Below are 23,108 nucleotides of genomic sequence, written 5' to 3' on the forward strand. Positions count from 1 at the left end.
GGTTTTTCTGAGGAGTAGGTGGAGATTACCTGGTATCTGGCCCCCACCCCTTTGTGCTCTTAGATGGTTTGATGTTTTCTGCCATGGCAGCTGGTCGGTGTGTCATTTAGCACACTAAGGTTTTCCTGTGAGTATGTAATTTAAAAAAAATTTTATTTACTTGAAAGGCAGAGTTACAGAGTGGGAGAGACAGAGAAAGATCTTCCATCCATCCACTGGTTCATTCCTCAAATGGCCACAATGTCCACGGCTGGAATTTGCTAAAGCCAGGAGCTTCCCCTGAGTCTCTCATGTGGGTGGTGGGGCCCAAGCCCTTGAGCCATCTTTTGCTGCTTTCCCAGGCACATTAACAGGGAGTTGGATTTAAAGTGTAACAGCTGGAACATGAACTGCGCCCATATGCGATGCTTGTGTAGTAGGCGGTGGTTTAAGACACTATATCACAGTGTGGCCCCATAAGTGTACAATTAACTGTAGGTCAATCTAGTTAGCCTTGCTTCCCTAAACTGGTATAAGCCTGGTTCTAGCAGGAGATCTGTATATCTCAGAGCCAGGAAACCAAACCCATGTCCTCTAGGTCTTGAAATAACAGCAACCATTATCACCAGATAGCTCAAACTGCTTCCTTCACCTCTGTCTCAGGGACAGATTTAATAATTTAAACATCCTAAAGCTATTTAAACTTAATTACTAAAATTCTAGGAAAGCCTTAATTAAATGGTTTAGCAAAGTTCTATAAATTTTGTTCAAAAGTATGATATGTTTATGATGGATTTAAGACAGATTTGGCCTTGCACCTTATGAATTAGTTCTGAAGACAGCACATTTTAAGTTGCTGCTGATAATCTAAATGCCTAGCAAAAAGTTTCTAGTGAGTAGATTAGGAAAAAAGAATTGATGCTGAAATAATGTGTAAAATGCCAGTCATATCTATAGCCACAATGTCACTTGTCTATTAGTCATCTTTAGTGATCTCAAATTTCTTTTTTGCTCACCAGATATGACAATTGGCTTTAGTAGGCATTCCACAGAGAAAGCTATAGAAATCCATTAAAGGCTGATTTGGCCAGTCCTGTTTATAATCACTCTTTCTTTTGCAAGTGATTGCTTAAGCAAAAGGTAGAGATATTGGCTCATTTAATGCAATTGGCTCATGTCATCTAGGTGCAACCTGGGGCTCAGACTTTGGTTTCTAAATACCGTTTGCATATAAATGGAAACAGATCTACCTGGAGAAATGGCTGGGTTTAGAAGTAGTGCAGGGAAAATGTGACAAGGGCCTGGGGCAACTTGATAAAATAAAAGGCAGAAAACAAAGGCAAATGGCATCAGGTCAGAAGGACATGTCAGGAACCAGTTTGAAGGGACCCTTGGTCAAATCTGGGACAAGCAGAATGCAAAAGAATAATGATGTTAGTTGATTATTTTTAAAATTTTACTTGAGAAGTATACACACACACACACACACACAGCCGCCATTCCCCGGTTCACTTCCCAGATATCTGCAACAGCCAGGAGACTAGAGCTGGGAGCTTGATCCAGCTCCCCCAAATGGGTAGTAGGGACCCAATTAATCTGTCACCAATGCCTCCCAGGAAGCTGGAGTCAGGAGCCAGAGCTGGGTATCAAACCCTTGCGCATGACATGAGATGTGAAAATTATAACTGGCATCTTAACTGCTGGGCTGAATGCCTACCCTGGCAGTTGATTATTGCATAAACACAAAAAGGTGGAGGGAGAGCGTAAGGGCAGGAAAACCCTTTTTCAGAAAAGAATACCAGCTAATAAATGTGGAATGAATAATTAAATTAGAAAAAAATGCTATTTGCAGTCCCAATAAAACAGTTTAAGGCAGGATAATCAATGGATGTTATACCCATTGTGAAAGATGACTGGGGAGCAGAATGACCACATGATACTGCATTTGCATCCCCAGGTTATGAATGTAAGGGGGACATCCACCTTTACAATTGCATTGCCCATAATGGAACAATCTAATGTTTTGTGTCTTTGTGACATTATGAAATACAGAAGTCTTATGAGTTATTTTTGTCAAAACTTTTGAACTTGGATCTAGAATCAGGAAATATAAGATTTGATTTTTAGGAAATAAGAGTTGGAAGAACAAGTTTAATGATATAAGGCAAACATGGCTGGTACCGCGGCTCAACTATGCTAATCCTCCGCCTTGCGGCGCTGGCACACCAGGTTCTAGTCCTGGTCGGGGCGCTGGATTCTGTCCTGGTTGCCCCTCTTCCAGGCCAGCTCTCTGCTGTGGCCAGGGAGTGCAGTGGAGGATGGCCCAAGTACTTGGGCCCTGCACCCCATGGGAGACCAGCCTGGCTCCTGCCTTCAGATCAGTGCGGTGCGCCGGCCGCAGCGCGCCGGCCATGGCGGCCATTGGAGGGTGAACCAACGGCAAAGGAAGACCTTTCTCTCTGTCTCTCTCTCTCACTGTCCACTCTGCCTGTCTAAAAAAGATATAAGGCAAACAAATGCAGAATGGGGATTTTCATAAGACAGCCTGCCTGCACTCTTCAAAATGTGGCTATCAGTTAGAAAAAAAAAACTCAGAAGGGTTAGGAGATTAAAAGATAATGCAAAGATTAAATAATCAGATACAATGGATAAAACTTAACTGGATCTTAGACTGGGGGAAAATAGTGCAAAAAGGCATTGGTACGCATTTGAAGAAATTTGAAAATATAGAATGGCTGTTAGATTAATGTGAAATTATTGTTAATTTTCTTAGCTATGATAATAGTATTGTAGATATGTAGGAAAATATTCTTGTTCCTAGGAGAGACATTATTTAGGAGTGCAGTGCTGTGTTTGCAACTTACTTTGAAATGGCTCAACAAAATAAATTTTATAAATAAAGATAAAGGGATACACGGAGTAGCATGTATGGCCCGTGTTGTAGTGGTTGCATGTTTGGAGTTGTTATTGTACACAACTTACTTCCCTTGTCCCTCAACACTGTGAGCATGGAGTGACGTGTGAGCCTAGTGATATTAGCTGAATTTTGGAGCAGTGTGAAAATCTCCTGATAAACTTAAAAGAGAAATTTGAGGCCTAACCTTGTGTTATTCATTTTTAGCATTTCTAGTATATGTAGCATTGAAATCATTTAAAACTACTGACTGGAGAAATAATATACATAAAGGGGTAATCGAGTATGAGGACTGCCTGGAAAAGCGAGCACCTACAATGACATTTTTCAAATCCAGTACTTATTTGTTAAATTTAGTAGAACTGAACTAGTTAAGGGACAAGAAGTTAAGGAAAGGCCTGCGTTGAACTTTTTCCTCTGTGTACGCAGTGGAGACTAGATTACATACTGTTCTTATTTTCAGTAGTAATATTTGCTTTTCTGAATTAATGATCAAAGCACGTTAGTGGAACCTGATTGCCATTTTTCCTTCACATGGGGAAAATTTGAGATTGGTGAGAAACCTTCAGAGGGTGGCATGTGCAATTATGCTTTGTTCCTTGGTGAGCTATGAGTGGGGCACTTAATTATGTAAAAAATATTGCAAGAGAGCAGTTGCATAATCCCCGAGAGAGTAATTATTGTCTGTCTTGGCAAAATGCACGGCTTTTAATCTGTGAGTGAGTAAGTCTATGTGGAAGAGCTACATGCAGAGTGATTCTGTGTTGTAAAGGTCCCTCATGAATTTTTTAAAGTGAAAGTAGCTGCATGTGGTGATTGGCTGCTGCCTTTGTATTTCAAAGGGTTTATGATGCTTCCCGTGTGGTTTTTAACCCTCCTGAAATATTTAGGTCTTGAGAATGATTTCTGTAAAGGGTAAAACTGTGTTTAAGTTAAGCTTTTGAAAAGCTTCTATGTTTCGAATATAGAGAAAGTAAAATGTACTTTATACAAATTTTAAAAACTGAGATAAAACACAAAAAACATTGACACAGGGCTCAAAAGAAGAGCTAATGTTCAGTAATTGGCTGATATGTTGCTGATTGTTATCAGAGGTTAAGGATTTTCCTTTTTTTTTTTTAAAAAAAAAAAGCCTAATTTTCTTGTGTAATTCATATAAGTCACCCTGATTTAAGTTTTGGCATATGTGTGGTGTTACAACTGACATTTCCAGAAAGAATTAATTCACTTTGAGGGTATTCTGTATCTTACTTAGGTGGATCTGAGTCTTAGACACTGAGAGTAGATTTCGATGTTTGTGTTTTTCAATTGTCAATCGTATTCTTTCTTCCTGTCCCTCCTGGTAGAGTGCATAGCTGATCATGCTCCCTGAGGTCAGCTCTGCACAGGAATACCTGGTCCCCCACCCTTTGCCTATTCAAGTAATTGGTCTGAGTAATTGCTCTTCTCTTCTGTGACTAACTTTTCCTTCTTTATCATGTTATTCCCATAGAAATACATGTTAAGGGACTGGCATTGTGACATATAGGTAAAGCCATGGACTCTGACACTGGCATCCCATGTGGGCCAGATCCGTGCTCTGGCTGCCCCACTTCAGATCCAGCTCCCTCCTAATGGCCTGGGAAAGCAGTGGAAGACGGCTCAAGTGTTTGGGCCCCTGCACACATGTGGGAGACCTGGGAGAAGCTCCTGGCTTCTGCTGGCCCACCCTTGGCAGTTGTGACCATACTGGGAGTAAACAAGCAAGTGGAAGATCTCTCTCTCTCTCGATCTCTCTCGATCTCTTGATCTCTCTGTCTCTCTCTGTAACTCTGCCTTTCAAATAAATAAATCTTTTAAAAAATACATGTTACAATATCTGCCATTGTTCTAAAAAGCCCTTCCTTAAGTTTTATTTCTTTGTTTCTCTTTGCAGTTAAACTCAAGACTCTACATCCTATTCTCATTTCCTCTTCTCCCATTGTATCTGGAACCTACTTCTAGCAACCTTTTACCCTGGTCCCCCACGCAGAACCTGCTTTTGCCGTGACCCTCACACTGCCAGATTCCAGGGACAGTACTTGATATAAATCTTACTTGTGTCTGACGTAGTTTACTACTCCCTCCACCTAGAAACACTTGGCTTTATTTGGCTTCCTGGAAGCCCACTCTCCTGTTTTCTCACCCTCCTCACTGGTCACTCTTTTTCAGACTCCTTTGTGGCTGCTCCTCCTTTCCTGATGTAGTTTCCTGGTCCTAGGTCCACTCCTCTCCTCTCCGCCCATCTCAAGGTTAAGCATTCTCTATACTAATACTCCCAAATTTGTGTCTGAAATACACACTCCTCCTTCCTTCCTGTCCGCCGCTTGCTTTATTCTTCTCTGTTGTCCTTATCTTTTTGGTGTCTGTTGCTGCACTTGTTCCCTTCTGTCTTCCCATGTTAGAATGGAAGTTTCCTGAGGGTGGAGGTTTGGTCTGCTGTGTCCTTGCTGGATCTCCTGGCCTGAGAGTGGCTGTTCAGTCAGTACTGCTACAGGAGCAATTGGAAGCAGCCTCAAGGGCTGCCTGCCTCGTCCTTACCTGGATAACGGTGTGAGTGTGACGGAGGAGAGAAAGCATTCAGCATCATTCTCTCTATACTAATGACTGTTTCCCATCCCTCAGTTTCTCTGTCTGAAGAACATAAGGACGTTCCTCACGGCTTGTTGCGAGACATTTGGAATGAGGAAAAGCGAACTCTTTGAAGCATTTGACCTGTTTGATGTTCGTGATTTTGGAAAAGTAAGTGCATTTATTTTTTTATATTTTGATTGGAGAATATTTTATCGAATTCCTTAAATTGGAGGATGTGATGTAAGTAGATCACCTGTCTGTATAATATGGCTAAATTTCATACCCAGCTGGCTTAGCAACACACAAAAACAACATCCAATGGTAACAACAACCAGATAAACAGCAGCAGCTTTCCAAATGAGATAGGATTGCTTTGGAGTTGAAGCAGTGGAAGGGAAATCTTTTTGTGCAGTGCAGATTTTTCCTGCCGGCTATCCCCTAGGCTGGGACTACCGTCCTCTCTGACTTAGCTGGCTCCCTGGCTCTCCTGAGGACCACTGTTTTTCCCTCCAGTATTTTCTGTATCTGGAAGGCACCTAATTTTTGGAAGTTGAGAAATTTCAGCCTCTCTTCCCCCTTTCTCAGTGTTGACAACTGAAATGACAACTTGAAATGCTTAAGATTGTTAAGTCATTTCTATTTAGAAATCATATTTTTTTATTTCTATGTAATTTCTTTATGGAAATTTTAATATTTACTATTACTACTTGTATGTACACTAAATGCATATGTGTTAGGTGAAAGAAATCATCGTTTCAAACATCATGGGCATTTCTTGTGAAGTGATGGGGCATTAGTTTAAGCTTTAGACAAGTAAGCAATCATGAAGGAGTCAGGTAATTCAGCTGACTTGACTTCAGCCCCTGCTGACATAGTTGCATTACGAAAGTCATCACAAAAGAAAGAAAACACCTACTATGTGGAGAAGTTTGTTCTTACTTTTTTTTTTTTTTTTTTGGACAGGCAGAGTTAGACAGAAAGGTCTTCCTTCCATTGGTTCACCCCCCAAATGGCCACTACGGCCGGTGTACTGAGTTGATCCGAAGTCAGGAGCCAGGTGCTTCCTTTTGGTCTCCCATGGGGTGCAGGGCCCAAGCACTTGGGCCATCCTCCACTGCACTCCCAGGCCACAACAGAGAGCTGGACTGGAAGAGGAGCAACCGGGAAAGAATCCGGCGCCCCAACCAGGACTAGAACCCGGGGTGCCGGTGCCGCAGGCAGAGGATTAGCCTAGTGAGCTGTGGCGCCTGCCTGTCCTTACTCTTGTAACTCAGGTGCTGTTGCTGTAACACAAGGCAGTTTGAGAGTGACACTTTATTTGATTGGAAAGAGGTAATATTTTGGTTATACAGTGAAAACCAAGCAAGGGTGTGGCGTGCTTGGCAGAGGGAAGAAGAGCACAAATGCGAGACAGAAACATAAAAATGTAGATGCTGAAACGGCTCTGTGCGGGAAGGGCCACGTCCTGGGTTCTCTGCTTGGTTTTGATCCAGAGTCACTGTGTGACCTTCTAAAGGTCACAGGCCTCTTTAGCCATCAGATTGCCTGCTCACCTGGAAGGCTGCAAAAGGAAATAGATGTCAGAGTGTGGTTTCTGAGATCTCTTTTAACTCTGGCAAGCTGTGATTTAACTGTCCTGAGGTCCGAAAAAAAAAAAAAAAAAAGATGGAGGATAAAATATGATAATCAGTGCAAGGAACTAGAAGCCAAGACTTAGCCAGGAAAGGGCAGCACATTTGTCTATGGCTGCAGAATGAAGAGAAATCCAACAGAAGCCCCGGTGAGGTGGATGCTTTTCTATGCTGTTGGTCCTAAAGCAGTGCCAGGGATGCTCCTGTTCTTACTTTTCTCTGATCCTTCCCTGAGCCCATTGCTTTCTCTAACCTTTGATTTTCTTTTTTTTTTCACTTTCTTTTTTAGGGAATTGAAAAGTGAAAAAGAATCGGGGAAGTGAAAAGATTTTTGTGTTTAAAACTCATTAAGAAAGTACTAGTCTACATTCAAATTTGCAAGACATTCTGTTAATAAATATTGGGAGGTGATATGAATACTTTAAAATGCATGGCTTTGTTCTAGTGGAATAATGTGTGTCATATTGACTTGACAATGGCAGCTCTGTAGGAGAGATGAAATTACAAGAAATTACAAGAAATTGAATATAAAGGAATAAAATGTATGAATATACTTCTGACTACTTAAAATATTTTGGCATTTGTAAGTCTGAAGAATTAGACTTGGCATTATGGTTTAGAACTACAACCTCTACTTGCTGTTTTAAAATCATGTATATTTTTGCTGTTTTCATCTCTCAGAACAGAATTTGTACTTAAGAAAGTGCTAAAAATTAAAGAATTTGTGATACCACTTCGTAAGTTACCAATGCTGCCACTATTAGACATGATGCATTCTAGGTAAAACCACCAATGCCACCACTTCTTGCATACCTAGGATGTGGAAGTATCATTTCAGTCTTCGTGTGTGTATTACTTAATAACGTTTCATAACCTTGGGCCAGTGCCGTGGCTCACTAGGCTAATCCTCTGCCTGTGGCGCCGGCACTTCAGGTTCTCGTCCCAGTCGGGGCGCTGGTTCTGTCCTGGTTGCTCCTCTTCTAGTCCAGCTCTCTGCTGTGGCCTGGGAAGGCAGTGGAGGATGGCCCAAGTCCTTGGACCCTGCACTCGCATGGGAGACCAGAAGGAAGCACCTGACTCCTGGCTTCGGATTGGCAGAGCTCCAGCTGTAGCAGCCTTTTGAGGGGTGGCCCAATGGAAGGAAGACCTTTCTTTCTGTCTCTCTCTGTACTCTGCCAGTCAAAAAAAGAAAAAGAAAAAATAATGTTTCATAACCTTAAGAGGTAGACAGCATTATTTATGCCACTGTACAGATGAGAAAATCTGCACCCCAAGTCACAGATCTCATAGGGACTGGAGCAATGGTCTGATCCCAGATCTGGCTGATTCTTGATCACTGTTCCATTACCTGTGGCTGCAGTGTCCCAGGTGCTTTGGAAATACTGACACAGTCTTCTCAGTTCTATTATCTATTTGTGGCATTCTTGCCTGTGTTTATGATTTATTAGCCTGTATGTGATGGAACTGGTATAATTTATGCAGTTTAAAAGTTTTTAGTTGAAAAATTTTGAACAGTGTTGTTTCAGATACAAAATAAGTTCTGGTATTGTGAACAGAACCATTTTAAAAATTATTTATTTGAAAGGCAGAGAGGGAGATGGAGAGGGATAGAGGAAGAGAGAGAGAAAGATGCCTTCCATCCATCAGTTCACTCCCCAAATGCCCATAACAGCCGAGACTGTGTCTGACCAAAACCAGGACCAAGGCACTCAATATGGGTGTCCCACCTGGGTGGCCATGACCCAAGCACTGTTGCCTTCCAGGTGCACATTAGCAGGAAGCTGGTATCAGGAGACAATACGCAAACTTAGGCACTCTGATATGGGATGTGAATGTCCTAAACAGCAAACTAACCACTGCCCATGCTGCATGACTATAAGTTTCAATGGGATATGGGCAAATTAGTTTATTTCCTCCTCTTAGGATTTAAATTTTGTCAAGTGAAGCTGAAAAATATGTGTGTTTGCACATTAATCTAGAATTTATGTAAATTTAGTACCTTTTTGCCTAGGATTATGTTAATTGAAATAGTAGAACCTAATATTTTTGTGACATTTTGAAGTTTTCAGAGTGCTCAATATTATTGACCTCACTTGATTCTCATAACAGTCTTGTAAAGGCAACAAGCAAGCATTCCTGCTGTGCAGATTAGCAAACTAAAACAGGAGAGGTTAGATAGTGGTTTTAAAGTCTTATTGAGAGAATAAGAACAGGATCTGGAGTTGAGGTCTCTGACTTCTGACATTGCTTTTCTTGTCTGCTATTTTGTGTCTCACTGTGTGGATGGTCACGGAAAAGGATGGACTCATAGGAGAGACCAAAGGGATGTACAAAATTTTTTTAAAGATTTATTTATTAACTTGAAAGTCAGAGTTACACAGAAAGAGAAAGGGGGGGGGCTGTGGGGGGGTCTTCTATCTGCTGGTTCACGCCCCAGATGACTGCAATGTCTGGAGCTGCACCAATCCACAGCCAGGAGCTTCTTCCAGGTCTCCAACATGGGTGCAGGGGCCCAAGGACTTGGGCCATCTTCTGCTGCTTTCCCAGGCCACAGCAGAGAGCTGGATCGGAAGAGCAGCAGCTGGGACTACAGGCACTACAGGCAGCGGCTTTACCCATTACATCACAGCGCTGGCCCCAGGGATGTACAAAATTAAAAAGCACAAGTGATGTGTCACTTGGTGTCTAGTTATAGTTGAACTTTTACAAGAGCGGTAAGATTTCAGGTACTACTTATGAGTCTGCAGTGTAACAATGATTACAATTAGTAATTCTCAACAGACGAACATCTCACAGATTCATGTGTATTCACACGTGATCAAGTTCTAGCTACACTGTCCCTCCCCCCCTTTCTGTTGTTGTGTTTTATTTCTTAATCTTTGCCCAAGCTTTCCCTCAGTTTTGGCCTCAGGAAAACTCTTGAATCAGAGGCTTGATAAGGATGTTTTCTATTGGAAATGAGGAAAATCCCGGAAAATAAATGTTACCAGAAATGTGCTGATTCTTTTATAGAATGGTGACAAACCCACTCTTGGACACTTTAGAAAGGCTTATGGAAACTTCGCTTTCCAGTATTGTTACCCTTATTTACTGATAGGAGTTCTTCATTCCGTGTTAATTTACTGCGCTTCTAATGGATTCAATACCAACAATAATGAGGATAGCTTGCATGTTTTCTATACTTTTCTTTCTTTCTTTTTTCTTTTTTTTTTTTTTTTAAAGATCATACAGAGATGAGGAATGAGCTTAGTACTTGAATTCACTTAGGAGTTGGCAGAGGCCTTGAGGTGGACCTCTCAGGGTTGTTCAGTGCTGCCAGAGGTTCCTGAAAGAGAGGCAGGCTTGTCTTGGATGGCTGGGGCTTGTCCCTGCTCCCTAATGGGGGAGTCTGGATACCCTTTTAAGAACCCTCACAGCTCCTGCCTGACTTTGGGTTTATGTTTTGAAAAATCATTTAAATTCTTACCTTAAAGAAAGATGAAGGGGACTGGTAAAGCTGCCACCTGCAATACTGGCATACCATATGGGTGCCAATTCGTGTCTTGGCTGCTCCCCTCCAATCCAGCTCCCTGCTAATGAGTCTGGGAAAACACTGAAAGATGGCCTGTGCGCTTGGGCCTCTGCACCCAAGTGGGAGACCTGGATGAAGCTCCTGGTCTCCTGGTTTTGCCCTGGCCCAGAACTGGCCATTGCTGTCATTTGAGGAGTGAATCAGTAGATGAAAATCTCTCCCCCTCTCCCCCTCTCCTTCTCCTTCTCCCCCTCTCCCCATTTCCCCCTCTCCCCCTCTCCCCTTCTCCCTTCCTCTCTCCCTCTCTCCCTCTCCCCCTCTCTCCTTCTCCCTCTCTCTCCCTCTCCTTCTCCCCCACTACCCCATCCCTGTAACTCTGCCTTTCAAATAAAGATAAATATAAAAAGATGCAGCCTTTTCTGACTTGCTGGTGACAAAATAAGTAAATTTTTGCTATTTGCTTTGCTTGGATTATGCAATTTAAAAAAGTATTTTATAATTTTATAATGTGAGAAATCACTAGTTGGAGGTGGGTGTTGTAGCAAGCACCTTGGCACACCTACATCTCATATGGGAGTGCTGGTTTGAGAATTGTCTGCTCTGCTTTCTATCCAGCTTCTTGCCATGCACCCTGGGAGGCCAAAGATGATGGCTGCCATCTATATGGGAGACCTAGAGGGCGTTCCTGGCTCCGGCTTTGGCCGGATGCACCAGCTGTTGCAGACATTTGGAGAATGAACCAGTGGGTAGTACATCTCTCTGTCTCTTTCTCTGTCCCACTCTGCCCTGTCAATGTGCCTTTTTAAGTAGGTGAAAATAAACATTTTTAAAAAGAAATTAGAAGATATATTACCTTTTGGGCATTACAACAGGATCTGTAAATTTGCTCACTTCCCTGCTGCCTTTGAAGAATTTTCTGTTACTCTGCTCTGGTGAATGTTTTGCTCTTTGGAAGCATTTCCTACTGACCTGTCTGTCGGCACATTTGCAGTGCAGAAGCACATGGGATTTTTCTGTAATGAGACCATTTCCAGTGAGTAATAGAAACAAGGCTGCTGCTGTTGTCCAGCGAAGTGAGTGATAGGAGTGACACCTTCCCCTGGTGACTCTGGGGGCAGGCACCTGCTTCCTGCTACTCACAGACTTCATGTCCGTTGTTTCAAGTATTATAAAGCACCTTGCCAGTGTAAGGTGATACGTTTTCTTGAAGAGAATCATCCTTGGCTGAAGGTCGTTCCAGCTGATTTGAATAGTTATAGCATAGTTTTGACATGTTAAGATTCAGGACAGGTGCTGTCAAAAGGAGTTCAGATAGTCAGCTTCAGGGGTCTGGGACTTGGTAAGATCATTATTGAGAGAGAATTGTGTTTTACTTAAGAACTTGGCTTCTCAGTTGTATCTTGGTTTTGAATCCTGGTTGTTTTCGTTACTGAATGATATTGGGCTGAGCCTCAGTTTCTGCATCTACAAATTGATATTAGGACAGTATTAAGTGAAATTGTGCATGTACTGTGCTTAACAGAGGGTCTAGATCCAAGGGGTAAGTATACTCAATAAATATTAGCTATTCTTATTGCTACTATATTCACTATCATTTGTTTTTAATAGGTTTGAGACATAAAGGTAAACTTAGGGGTTGAATTTTGAGTTAAGTGCAAAAATTAATATATTTTAAAATATTTATTTATTATTTTTGAAAGTCAGAGATAAAGAGAGAAGTGGAGACACAGAGAGAAAGATCTTCCATTTGCTATTTCATTCCCCAGATGACCAGAACAGTCAGGGCTGGACCAGGCCAAAAAAGTCAGGAGCCAGGAGCCTCTTCTGGGTCACGCATGGCGTGGCAGGGGCTCAAGCACTTGGGGGCATTTTTCACATTTTTCCCAGGCTGTTGACAGGGAGCAGGATGGGAAGTGGAGCAGCTGAGACACAAACCGGCACCCATATGGGATGCTGGCATCACAGACAGTGCCTTTACCCTTTCTACCACAACAGGGCTGAAATTAGGAAATAACTTGTTCTGTATAATGTGAGATAGCACCAATTTATTTAATTCTGCTTATCCATCTTTCCTCCCTCCTGTGTGGCCCATGATCTACTTTGAGAAGCCGTCTTTTCCTTTTTCTTAGTATGGTTTAGATGTTTAATCAGTGCAGACTCCCCATGCCTTTGGCTGTAGTGATGGGTTCGGGATGGCGTGGGTCACTCAGCTGGGACTGTTTGATGTCTTGGGTCATTTGCAGGGGCAGTTTTGTTTTACTGTCCTCTGGTTTAGAAGTATAAAGATGTCAGTCTGAGAGGCTTGGAGAAGACATAGCCATCTGGGTACCACATGGAATTTCAAAATGGACCAAGTTCAGAGATCTAGAGCTGAGGACGGGCATGGAATCAAGCTGTGCCCCAAGCTAAGTACATGTATCTGGTTTTGCCGTGACGTAAGCCAATGCATTCTTTGTTTTTTCACTTTTGAGCCAATTTTTGTTCTCTCGTCCAAGAATGAGGGTAATTTAAGTGTTTCATTTGTTGGATGATTTCAGGCCCTGTAGATATGTTAATTTTATTTTATGTGCTATCCAAGTTCCATGCAACTTGGAGACCATTTGTTTGGCTTTATATCTTCTAGGATATAACGAAGAGTAGATGGGAAGGCAGAGTGCTAGAACCTCTGTGTTTCACAGCATGTAAATGAAAAGAGGTGGGCGTTGTGTTGCAGCGTGTTAAGCTGTTGCTTGGGATGCCCACACCCCGTATTGGAGTGTCTGGGTCCTAGTTGCACCTCTGCCTCTGACCTAGCTTCTTCCTGATGCATCCTGGGACGCAGCAGATGATGGCTTGAGTAGTTGGGTCCCTGCCACCCATGTGGAAGACTCACACTGAGTTCCAGGTTCTGGCTTCAGGCTGGCCCATCCTTGCTTGTTGCAGACATTTGGAGGACAGACCAGTAGATGGAGGGTCTCTTGCCTCTTTCATTCTCTTTCTATTGTTTTACCTTTCAGATAAACATTTTAAAAATAGTTGAAGTAATGTCCTTGTTTTGTGGTCTGTCTTTTCTTTACCATTGATTCAAGGAATATTGTAGATCTTTAGATTTATAAGACTCTCAAAAATCAGGCTCCTTTCCATGTCCTTGTCTTTGCAGGATCTGGGAAACAGGCTGGAATTACTCTGCAGCCTGAGAACTCCTCTCCTCCTGAGACCCCCAGCTGTGTCTATATTTTGGGGCTATACAGAATGATTTTTTTTTTTTTTTTTTTTTGAAAATGACTTTAAAGCCACAGGGTAAAGGGGCCAGGATTGTGGTGTAGAAGATTAAGCCACTGCTTGTGCAGTGCTGATTTGAGCCCTGGCTGCTCTGCTTTGCTGCTGATGTGCCTGGGAAGGCAGCGGATGGTGATCCCAGTACTTGGACCTCTGCCATCAGTGTGGGAGTCCCGGATGGATTTCCTGGCTTCATCCTGGCTGCTGCGGGTATCTGGGGAGTGAACCAGCAGATGGAAATCTGTCTCTGTCTCTCCCTTTCTCTCTGTCACTCTGCCTTTTTAATCAACAAATCTTAACAAAAATAAACAAGCAAAAACCCAAAAATTCACACTCCACAGGGTAGAAAGGAATTAAAGCACCTTCTAACTCATTCGTTTGGAGATGAATAAGGCTTAGAGTTAACTCATTGGTTCAAAATGGTCTAAGGTCAGAAAACCCTGCAGAATTCTCTGTGAGTTCAGAGTTGCCCCCTGACCCTTTGATCCCTAGTCCTTTCTCTGGAGGTGGTATAATCATTCCTACCAGAAAAGATTGTTGTGAAAATAGGCTCAATTTATTAAAAGGTCTGGGTTTTTGCTTAATAAATGTTTGAGTGAGTGAATTTAGATCCAGTCTGGGACTAGTAGTTTGAGTAAATACAGATCAATCAAAGATCTGAAAGTGGCTATCTGTAGAATTGAAAAAGAGAATTGTTGTGGCACTTTCTTGAAATGAAGTTTATTTTGTTTGATTGTTTGTGGCTCAGATTACTAGGAAGATTACAATCCATGAGTGTGTGTATGGGTTTATGCACATATTGTTCCTTATAACTTACGTTTCCCTTGGCTTTTATGGTAAGAATGTTTCATTTGCCTTTTTTTTTTTTTTGCATAGATATTGTGGTTGATGGATCTGCAGTGAAGTTTACACTGAGAGTGGTTGATACTGTTAAGCTCATTAAAACTTTCTCCCCCTTGGGATCTGAACTAAATTAGACACTAAATCAGAGTAGATTCAGGATGGGGGCTGGTTTGGTCTCTTAGCACTTTAGATACATTGCCACTTAAAAATAAATTTCAGCTTGCTGAGAAAACGAAGGAGTACATTGTTAAAGTAGAAAGGGACTTTTAACTGGTTTGTGTAACAAATTCACATCTGTCTATACTGTGTATCACAGGAGGCATTCATGCATTTTTTTCCTTCCTGAAATGGCTTATGAGCAGAGAACTGATGGTGTGAAGCAGTCTTTATATTGTCAGCGCAGATTTCTTTTTTTTTTCTTCTAAGATTTCTTTTATGTTTTTGAAAGGCAGAGTTACAGAGAGAGGGAGAGGCAGAGAGGTCTTCCACCTGCTGGTTCACTCCACAAATGGCTGCAACAGCCGGAGTTGGGCTGATCCGAAGCCAGGAACTGAAATGGGCCAGCTTTATTAATAATTTTAATGTTGAGGGTCATTGCTGTCTATTCAGATAAGAATTCTGAATATCAGCTCAAATAAAACAGGCGACATGGTAAGGTTTTAGCATTTATTTAGAAAGAGAAATACACAGGAAAATGAAGGCTTTATTTGGGGGAGAAGGAAGTCTAGAAATGTAAGTTGGGTCCATACCAGGCAGAGAGCAGGCCAGGAGCTACATGGAGCAAAATATATAGTTAGGAGCAGCCACAGGTAGCATAGTGCAGACAGGAAAGCTGAGCCAGAGAGGCGGCCAAAGGGTCGCACACCCAAAGGTCCAGGACAAGGGAGGGGGTGCAGGCTCTCCAGGCCTTTTATTCACTTCCAAAGGGCAGTGGTTACGTTGTCTTATTGGCAGGTGGGCATACAGGTGAGGGCAGGTAGGGGCATGAGCTCACACAGAGGGAGGGTGAAGGCGTGGCCTCCAGCTCACAAACCTAATCAGTTTAATTCTGTCTGCCTGCCCCTAACAGAGCCAGGAGCTCTATCTGGTTCTTTCACCTAGGAGCAGGGGTCCAAGTGCTTGGGCCATCCTCTGCTGCTTCCCCAGGCACATTAGAAGAAAGTTGGATCGAAAGTGGTGCAGCTACGGCTCAAACCAGTGCGCATACGGGATGTCGGCATTGCAGGTGCTGGCTTAACCTGCTGTGTCACAGTGCTGGACTCTGTCAGCACAGAATTCTGTCAGGCCTATAATTCCTTGCATTTTAAGTTCAGGTAGCATGCTATACTTTGTATGTTTTCAGTTGTCATCCTTTCTAACCAGACTTCGACACCTCAGTGTGCATGGAGGCAGGGGTACAAGAGTCCCCTCCTGGCCAGCCTGTGCTGTTCGGCCAGGCTGACCTCTCAGCATTTTGTATCTGGTTTACTGGTTAATCTCCATGTACTGCTTCTGTGCTTCCAGTCCCTGCAGGTACTGGGAAGCTCACCTTTTAAAGAACCTATGCAGGATGGATTATTTTCTTGGAATTTTCTTCCTGGCTTTCTTGGTCACAAGAACATGTTTCCAACCAAAGTCTCCTGGTTGCAGGTAGCCCCAAGAACCTCACCTTGGTATAGTTTGAAGGATCTGTTTGTATTGTGTAGTACATGCACAGTGATCAACACCCGTGTAACAAGGAATGATATCTTGCCTTGTAAATGTAATCCTTTTAGAGTTAATTGTTTGAATTCCTACTGTTACTAGAGGTTCAACATTTCACACCCTACACTATTAAAGAATCTGTGGTGTCTGTGCATTGTGCAGGGTCCTGATCAGTCCTGCTTCAAAACACAAGGAATTTGATCTCCAGTTGATGATCTGCTTGCATGGAACTGTGGAAGACTGGTTTCCTATGGTTCCTGGGAGAACTTAGTTTTCTGGTGCTGGCGTGCTCCTATAGTTCTAGTCCCTCACAGCCCCATACTAGGCAAACCAGTTTTTAATCCACCCCTATAACATTGTAACCTATGTGTTGAGCCTAGGGAGACAATTTTCCTGGCTTTCCAGTGAATTCTGTTCAGGGTCTCCTTATATCCTTCCTGCATGTTTGAGTTAGGGCCTCCGTATTCAAATCCTGTGTTGTACGACTTTTAGATTCTGGGTAACATTTGGGATCTCTGGTCTCAATTTTCTCAGAAGGCTCTGGACTTTTCCTGCCAATCAGCCAACTTCCAGCCTAGAGCAGGCTTGGCCTAACCATGGGGTGGTGTCGGGAGTCAGCCTCCCTCAGCCCACAAAGGCCTCTGTGCTTTGTCCTCCTAGCAGTGGGAGGTTTGCTTTTATTTACATAACCAAGGGAGAGCACTAGAATGATTCCTCCCTGGACAAAGAAAGTTTGTTCCATGGCTTGGTTTGTGTATATTTAAGTAGAGAAGGAGGAAATAGCTTTCTAGCCTTCCCTAATATATGTGTCTGGTTGTCTGTTAATAAAATTTCTGCATCATTAACACTGTTCCTCTCTTTTGTCTTTGGATAGAGCTGACCTTTGTAGCAACTTCTACATCTATTTCACTTACTGCTAGGAGATTTTCTCATTCTTACCTTATTCTAGAGAACTCTAATGCTTTTGCCATGCAAAGATTATTCTTTATACCTTAGTGATCATTCAATTTCACTTTCTAATTATTTTTGAGACCAAAAATTTTTTTACTCTTCTCTAACCTAAATGCAGTTGAAAACTTCTGGACTAGTATTTTGCAATGAAACTTATTCTCCTAAGAAATGTTAATAGAAAGCTTAGGGAAAAATGTTCTTGTTCATATATTTTTAGATAGAGCATAGGAAGGCACTTGAAAGTCTTACAGTAAGGAAATCAAACTTCTATTTAATTCAGAATTTCTAAAATATGCATATGATTAGCTGTTAGGTATTAGATTGTTTCAAACTAACTGTGGACAAAACAGAACTTTGTTTTTTGCTATTACTAAAGATTGTATTTATATGACAGGCAGACTCGGATCCAGTTTCCATCTGCTGATTCACTCTGTAAATGGCTGGTGCTGTGCTGGACTGAATCTGTGAGCTGAGAATGCAATATAGCTATCTCATGTGGCTGGCAGCAGCTCCAATACATGACTGTTCCCGCTTCCCCCCAGGGTCTGCTTTGGCAGGAAGCTGGAGCCAGGAGCTTGATCCGGGAATTGAACCTGGGTACTGCAATATGGTATTTGGGCATCTAAGCCGCAAACAAAATGCCTGCTCTCTGAACCACTTTTTATTTACTCTTCAAACTTATTTCTATTTCAGTAAAGCTGTTTGTTTATTCCTACTGCCAGTAACTGAACAGTTAGAATTGCCCTTTCTGTAACCTTGTTTTTTTTCCCTTACTGTAAGGACCCTCCTCACAGGGATGATTGAAATAGTGTTCTAAGTGTCCCCTTGTCTCCATTTTGAATGACTCCAAACTATTACAGTACCTTCCAGAAGTGCAAATCTTATCTTTTTACTCCTAGGTTTTTTTTTTTTGTTTGTTTTTTGTTTTTGTTTTTTTTATTGTTTTTGACAGGCAGAGTGGACAGTGAGAGAGAGAAAGAGAGAGGTCTTCCTTTTTTCCCTTGGTTCACCCCGCAATGGCTGCTGCAGCTGGCACACTGTGGCTGGCGCACCGTGCTGATCCAAAGCCAGGAGCCAGGTGCTTCTCCTGGTCTTCCATGAGGGTGCAGGGCCCAAGCACTTAGGCCATCCTCCACTGCCTTCCCGGGCCACAGCAGAGAGCTGGACTGGAAGAGGAGCAACCGGGACAGACTCCAACGCCCCGACTGGGACTAGAACCCAGGGTGCCGGTGCTACAGGTGGAGGATTAGCCTATTGAGCCCTGGTGCTGGCCTCTGGATGCTCCACTTCTGATCCAGCTCTTTGCTATGGCCTGGGAAAGCAGTAGAAGATGAACCAAGCCCTTGGGCCCCTGCACCCACGTGGGAGACCCAGAGGAAGCTCCTGGCTCCTGGCTTTGGATCAATGCTGCTCCGGTCATTGTGGCCAATTGAGGAGTGAACCAGTGGATGGAAGACCGCTTTCTCCCTCCCTCCCTCCCTCTCTCTCCCTCTCCCTCTCTCCCTCCCTCTCTCTGCCTTTCCTTCTCTCTGTGTAACTCTGACTTTCAAAGTAAATAAAATCTTTAAAAAAAAAAGTTTCCTGTGTCTGTGTCCCTTCCTTCCTATTCCTATCCCATAGCCAGCCCCTTATCATAGTGACTTTGTTCAAGATCACATACACACATTGTTTCAAACCTGAGAATGTGTGTTTTTACTTATTTTGGTTTTCATTTTTTTTGAAAGCCAAAGTGGTGAGAGAAGGGGAGGGAGGGAGAAATAGACAGACAAACAATACCTGTTTTTTAATTCCCCCAAAGCCTACAATATCCAGGACTGGGCTGGGCTCAAGCCAAGAGCATTGAACTCCATCTGAGTCTCTCATGTGGGTGGCAGGGAACCAAGTACTTGAGCTATCTTATCGGCTGCTGCTACCCAGGGTACAAATTGGCAGGAAGCTGGATTAGAAGTGGAGGTAGAACTCCAAGGAGGCACTCATATGGGATGCAGGTGTCCTAAATGGCAGCTTAACCCCTGTATCTCAACCCCATCCCAGAATGTGTGCTTCATCCAGAGCTCTAGGTTTAGTTGGTTCTTTGGTGTATTGAATCTTCCGGGTCCTGTGTGTGTCTGCTTTGCCCACGTGTCTCTGCTTATTCCTTCAGTTCCAACTGGAATCTTGGTCCTTTTGCTCCATTTCACAGTAACTTGACCTTGAACATTAATCCAACTTTCTTTCTTAGGTCATTTTAAGATCTTGATTCAAGTAAAACTAAGTTTCACATAACTCTCTCCCCAGCTTCATGTCTGTGGTAAAGTGACTCGGCCTCTCAGAATCTAATTTTTAGTTTATATAATGGCCCTAATTGTTATTTCTACTTAATAGGATTGTAGCAAGGAGTGTGGGTCGGATTCTGTGGGTAAAGCAGTTAACGCAGTGTGAAGTAGAGGATAAGGGTTCAGTCAGTAGTAACTTATGAGTACAGTAGTCCCCCTGTCATCTGTGGTGTTACTTGCTGTAGCTTTAGTTACCTGCAGTCAACTGTGCTCCAAAAATATCAAATGGAAAATTCCAGAAATAAACAACTTGAGTTTGAAGTTGAGTACCATTTTGAGTAGTGTGATGCAGTCTTATATAGTATTGCTCTATCCTGCCTGGGACATAAATCCTTGCAGCCAGTGTACTCATGCTGTATGCACTACCTGCCCATTAGTTATTTAGTAGGTGCCTTAGTTATCAGATTGACTTATCATGGCATTGTAGTGCTAATTTCTAGCATGCCAACTGATGGCTGAGATAGTACTGAACCCTATCTGTTCTATGTTTTTTTCTTTTATGTACATACTCAGATTTTCCATCTTAAATAACACTTATACATGTGGCTGAAACTTTGTAGCATGAGGTGTGACAAAAGAACTAGCATCAGTTTCTTTTTTCTTCACAATTTCATGGATAGATTTGTTTGGCCATAGATTTTTTTAAAAAAAGATTTATTTATTTAGTTGAAAGGCAGGATTAGAGAAAAAGATTTCTTCCATCTACTGTATCACTCCTCAGGTGGCTACAACCAGTGCAGTTGGGCTGATCTGAAGCCAGGAGCTTCTTCCTGGTCTATCATGTGGGTTCAGGGGCTCAAGCACCTGGGTTATCCTCTGCAGCTTTCCCAGGAGCATTAGTATTGAGCTAATTTGGAAGTGGATCAGTCAGTACTCGAACTGGTGTCCATGTGGGATAGCTACTATGCCACAGTGCGGGCCCCTTGCCATAGATTTTAGCAAATTTAGTGTATGATTTTTTTTTCTTATTTAGTCAAGAGCTGTCATCTTTTCATGGAAAGAAAACACTTCATGGCTCCTCTATGGCAATATCCAAATTGCCAGCATCAGTACTCTTGGGCTTTGGTGCCTTTATTAAGTAAAATCAGGGTTATTTGAACATAAGCACTGAGTTATATAATACTTTGACAGTCTGATAACTGAGTCAGCTACCAAATGACTAATGGGTAGGTAGTGTAACAGTGTGGGTATGCTGGAGACAAAGGGATGGTTCACGTCCCAGGATGGCATAAAGCAGATACTCAGAATGGCACTCAATTCAGAGCTTAATAATTACTTCTGGACTTGGAAATTTAATCTTTTCAGACCTTGGTTGACCATGCGTAACTGAAACCATGCAAAGTACAAAGGGGACCAGCGTAATGGTCGCCAGTGCACAGTTTAGAAAGAAAAGGTGTTAAATTTGTGAATGGAGGACATGAGCAGAAAACGTGTTCTGATTGACAGCAATGTGTTACATCAGACAGTGCTGAACCTGGGATGCCCTGAAACAAGTGACACCAACCCATTTCCTGAAAAGAAGAAGGGTTACCTAGATTTGGGAAAATATAGGGTTTGGTATTACTTGCAATATCAGGTGTCCACAGGGGTCTTAGAGTGTATCCCCTGTGGGTAAGGAGGTACTTCTGTAGTTTACCCATCATTCCTTCATTCCAAAAATGCTTCTATCCCATATACCTCATTTTTTTTTTATTTGACAGGTAGAGTTATAGACAGTGAGAGAGAGAGAGAGAGAAAGGTCTTCCCTCCATTGGTTCACTCCCCAAATGGCCGCGATGGCCGGCGCTGCGCCAATCCGAAGCCAGGATCCAGGTGCTTCTTCCTGGTCTCTCATGCAGGTGCAGGGGCCCAAGCACCTGGGCCATCCTCCACTGCTTTCCCAGGCCACAGCAGAGAGCTGGACAGGAAGAGGAGCAACCAGGACTAGAACCTGATGCCCATATGGGATGCCAGCGCCGCAGGCGGAGGATTAACCAAGTGAGCCGCTGCGCCAGACCCATGTATGTCTTAAGAGATGTGGAAGATGATTGTACCCTCAAGGTACCATCAGAGTTGAGTAAGCAAAACAGGTGAAGCATGACACAGAATTAGAGCCAGTGCCACTGAGGAAATAAAGTGATGAGGAATGGGAGCTAGCTGTTCCAGCCTCGATGGTGAGAAAAGCCGCCATGACCTACTGAAGACCCAGGGAGAGGAGGCTACCAGCACTACTGCACCGTTAATTAAATTATGAATAAATAAAAAAAAACACATTGTAAATAGAGGCTAGTCCTGCCTCTTCCAGTAGATGCCCCGGGATAGTCCTTTAACTTGTTCTCAGTGTCTTCCACTTTGAAATCCCTTCTGATTCCATAATGCCATTTACTGGTACATGTGGTGTGCAATCTTGCCATTTCAGAAAGCAGTGTTTTGCTTGGGTAATTCTTAGTTGTACAGTCCTCAATGAAAGCACTCAGCGTAGGCATTCCCTTTGAGCCCAAGTCTGCTTTCTTTTCAGTGATATTATAGAATTGTGAACTTCTGCAGATGCACAAGACGTCACGGTGCACTGCAGAGTTAAAAGCATGACATGGGATGTCCCTGTTGTGAATTTTCATTCCCCCTGGTGGTGTTCCCAGAAATCTAGTTTGGGAACTGCAATTAACTTCCCTTTGTGGTTCGAAAGGTTCCGCCACTGACCATGCAGTGAATCTATGTAGTTTTCGTTTTTCTTAATTTTGAATTTCTCTTTGAGATTTCTACTATACATGTAAATAAAAATGCATTTAGGTACAGTTTTATAAAAATACCAAGGTATAATACAATAGTACTTCAAAAAGTTTATGGAAAAATGGAATGAGTTTATTTGGGTGCAAAAATTGTTTCCAAATCCCACATAATTTTTTCATAGCATTTACTTTCTATACATTTTTTGAAGAGCCTTCATCTACATATCTATACACTTAGTGACTAGTAACTTATTGAGGCTTTATAAACATGTATACATATAATTTATGATTTTTAACTTATACGCATAGGGGCCAGTGCTGTGATACAGTAGGTTAAGCATCCACCTGTGGAGCCAGCATCCTCTATGGGTTGCTGGTTTGAGTCCTGGCTGCTCCACTTCCCTCCCAGGTCCCTTTTGATACCCTGGGAAAGGAGTAGAAGATGGTCCAAGTGCTTGGGCCCCTGTGCCCACGTGGGAGACCCCAAAGAAGCTCCTGGCTCCAGATTGGCCCAGTACTGGCCATTGTGGCCATTTGGAGAGTAAACCAGCAGATGGAAGACCTCTCTCTGTCTCTGTCTCTCTCTGTGTCTGTAACTCTGCCTTTCAATAGAAATAAATAAATCTTAAAAAAAAAACAAAACAAAACAAAACAAAAAAACAAAAACAAAAACCTGGCCGGCGCCATGGCTCACTTGGCTAATCCTCTGCCTGTGGCACCAGC

General features: G+C 42.7%; 1 protein-coding gene across 4 annotated transcripts in view; it reads left to right on the forward strand.

Moving 5' to 3' along the window:
* The window catches only part of VAV3 (vav guanine nucleotide exchange factor 3), a 404,596-nt gene that overhangs the window by 94,483 nt on the left and 287,005 nt on the right, over positions 1 to 23,108 (forward strand). For all 4 annotated transcript variants that reach the window (XM_089300258.1, XM_089300260.1, XM_089300257.1 and 1 more), the window contains exon 2: positions 5,537 to 5,653. In XM_089300258.1, the coding sequence (XP_089156384.1) occupies positions 5,537 to 5,653 (117 nt within the window). The remainder of the gene's footprint in view (positions 1 to 5,536; positions 5,654 to 23,108) is intronic.

The sequence above is a fragment of the Oryctolagus cuniculus genome, chromosome 7, assembly GCF_051225735.1.
Source record: "Oryctolagus cuniculus isolate XC-2025 breed Fujian yellow rabbit chromosome 7, ASM5122573v1, whole genome shotgun sequence".
Taxonomy (NCBI): Eukaryota; Metazoa; Chordata; class Mammalia; order Lagomorpha; family Leporidae; genus Oryctolagus; species Oryctolagus cuniculus.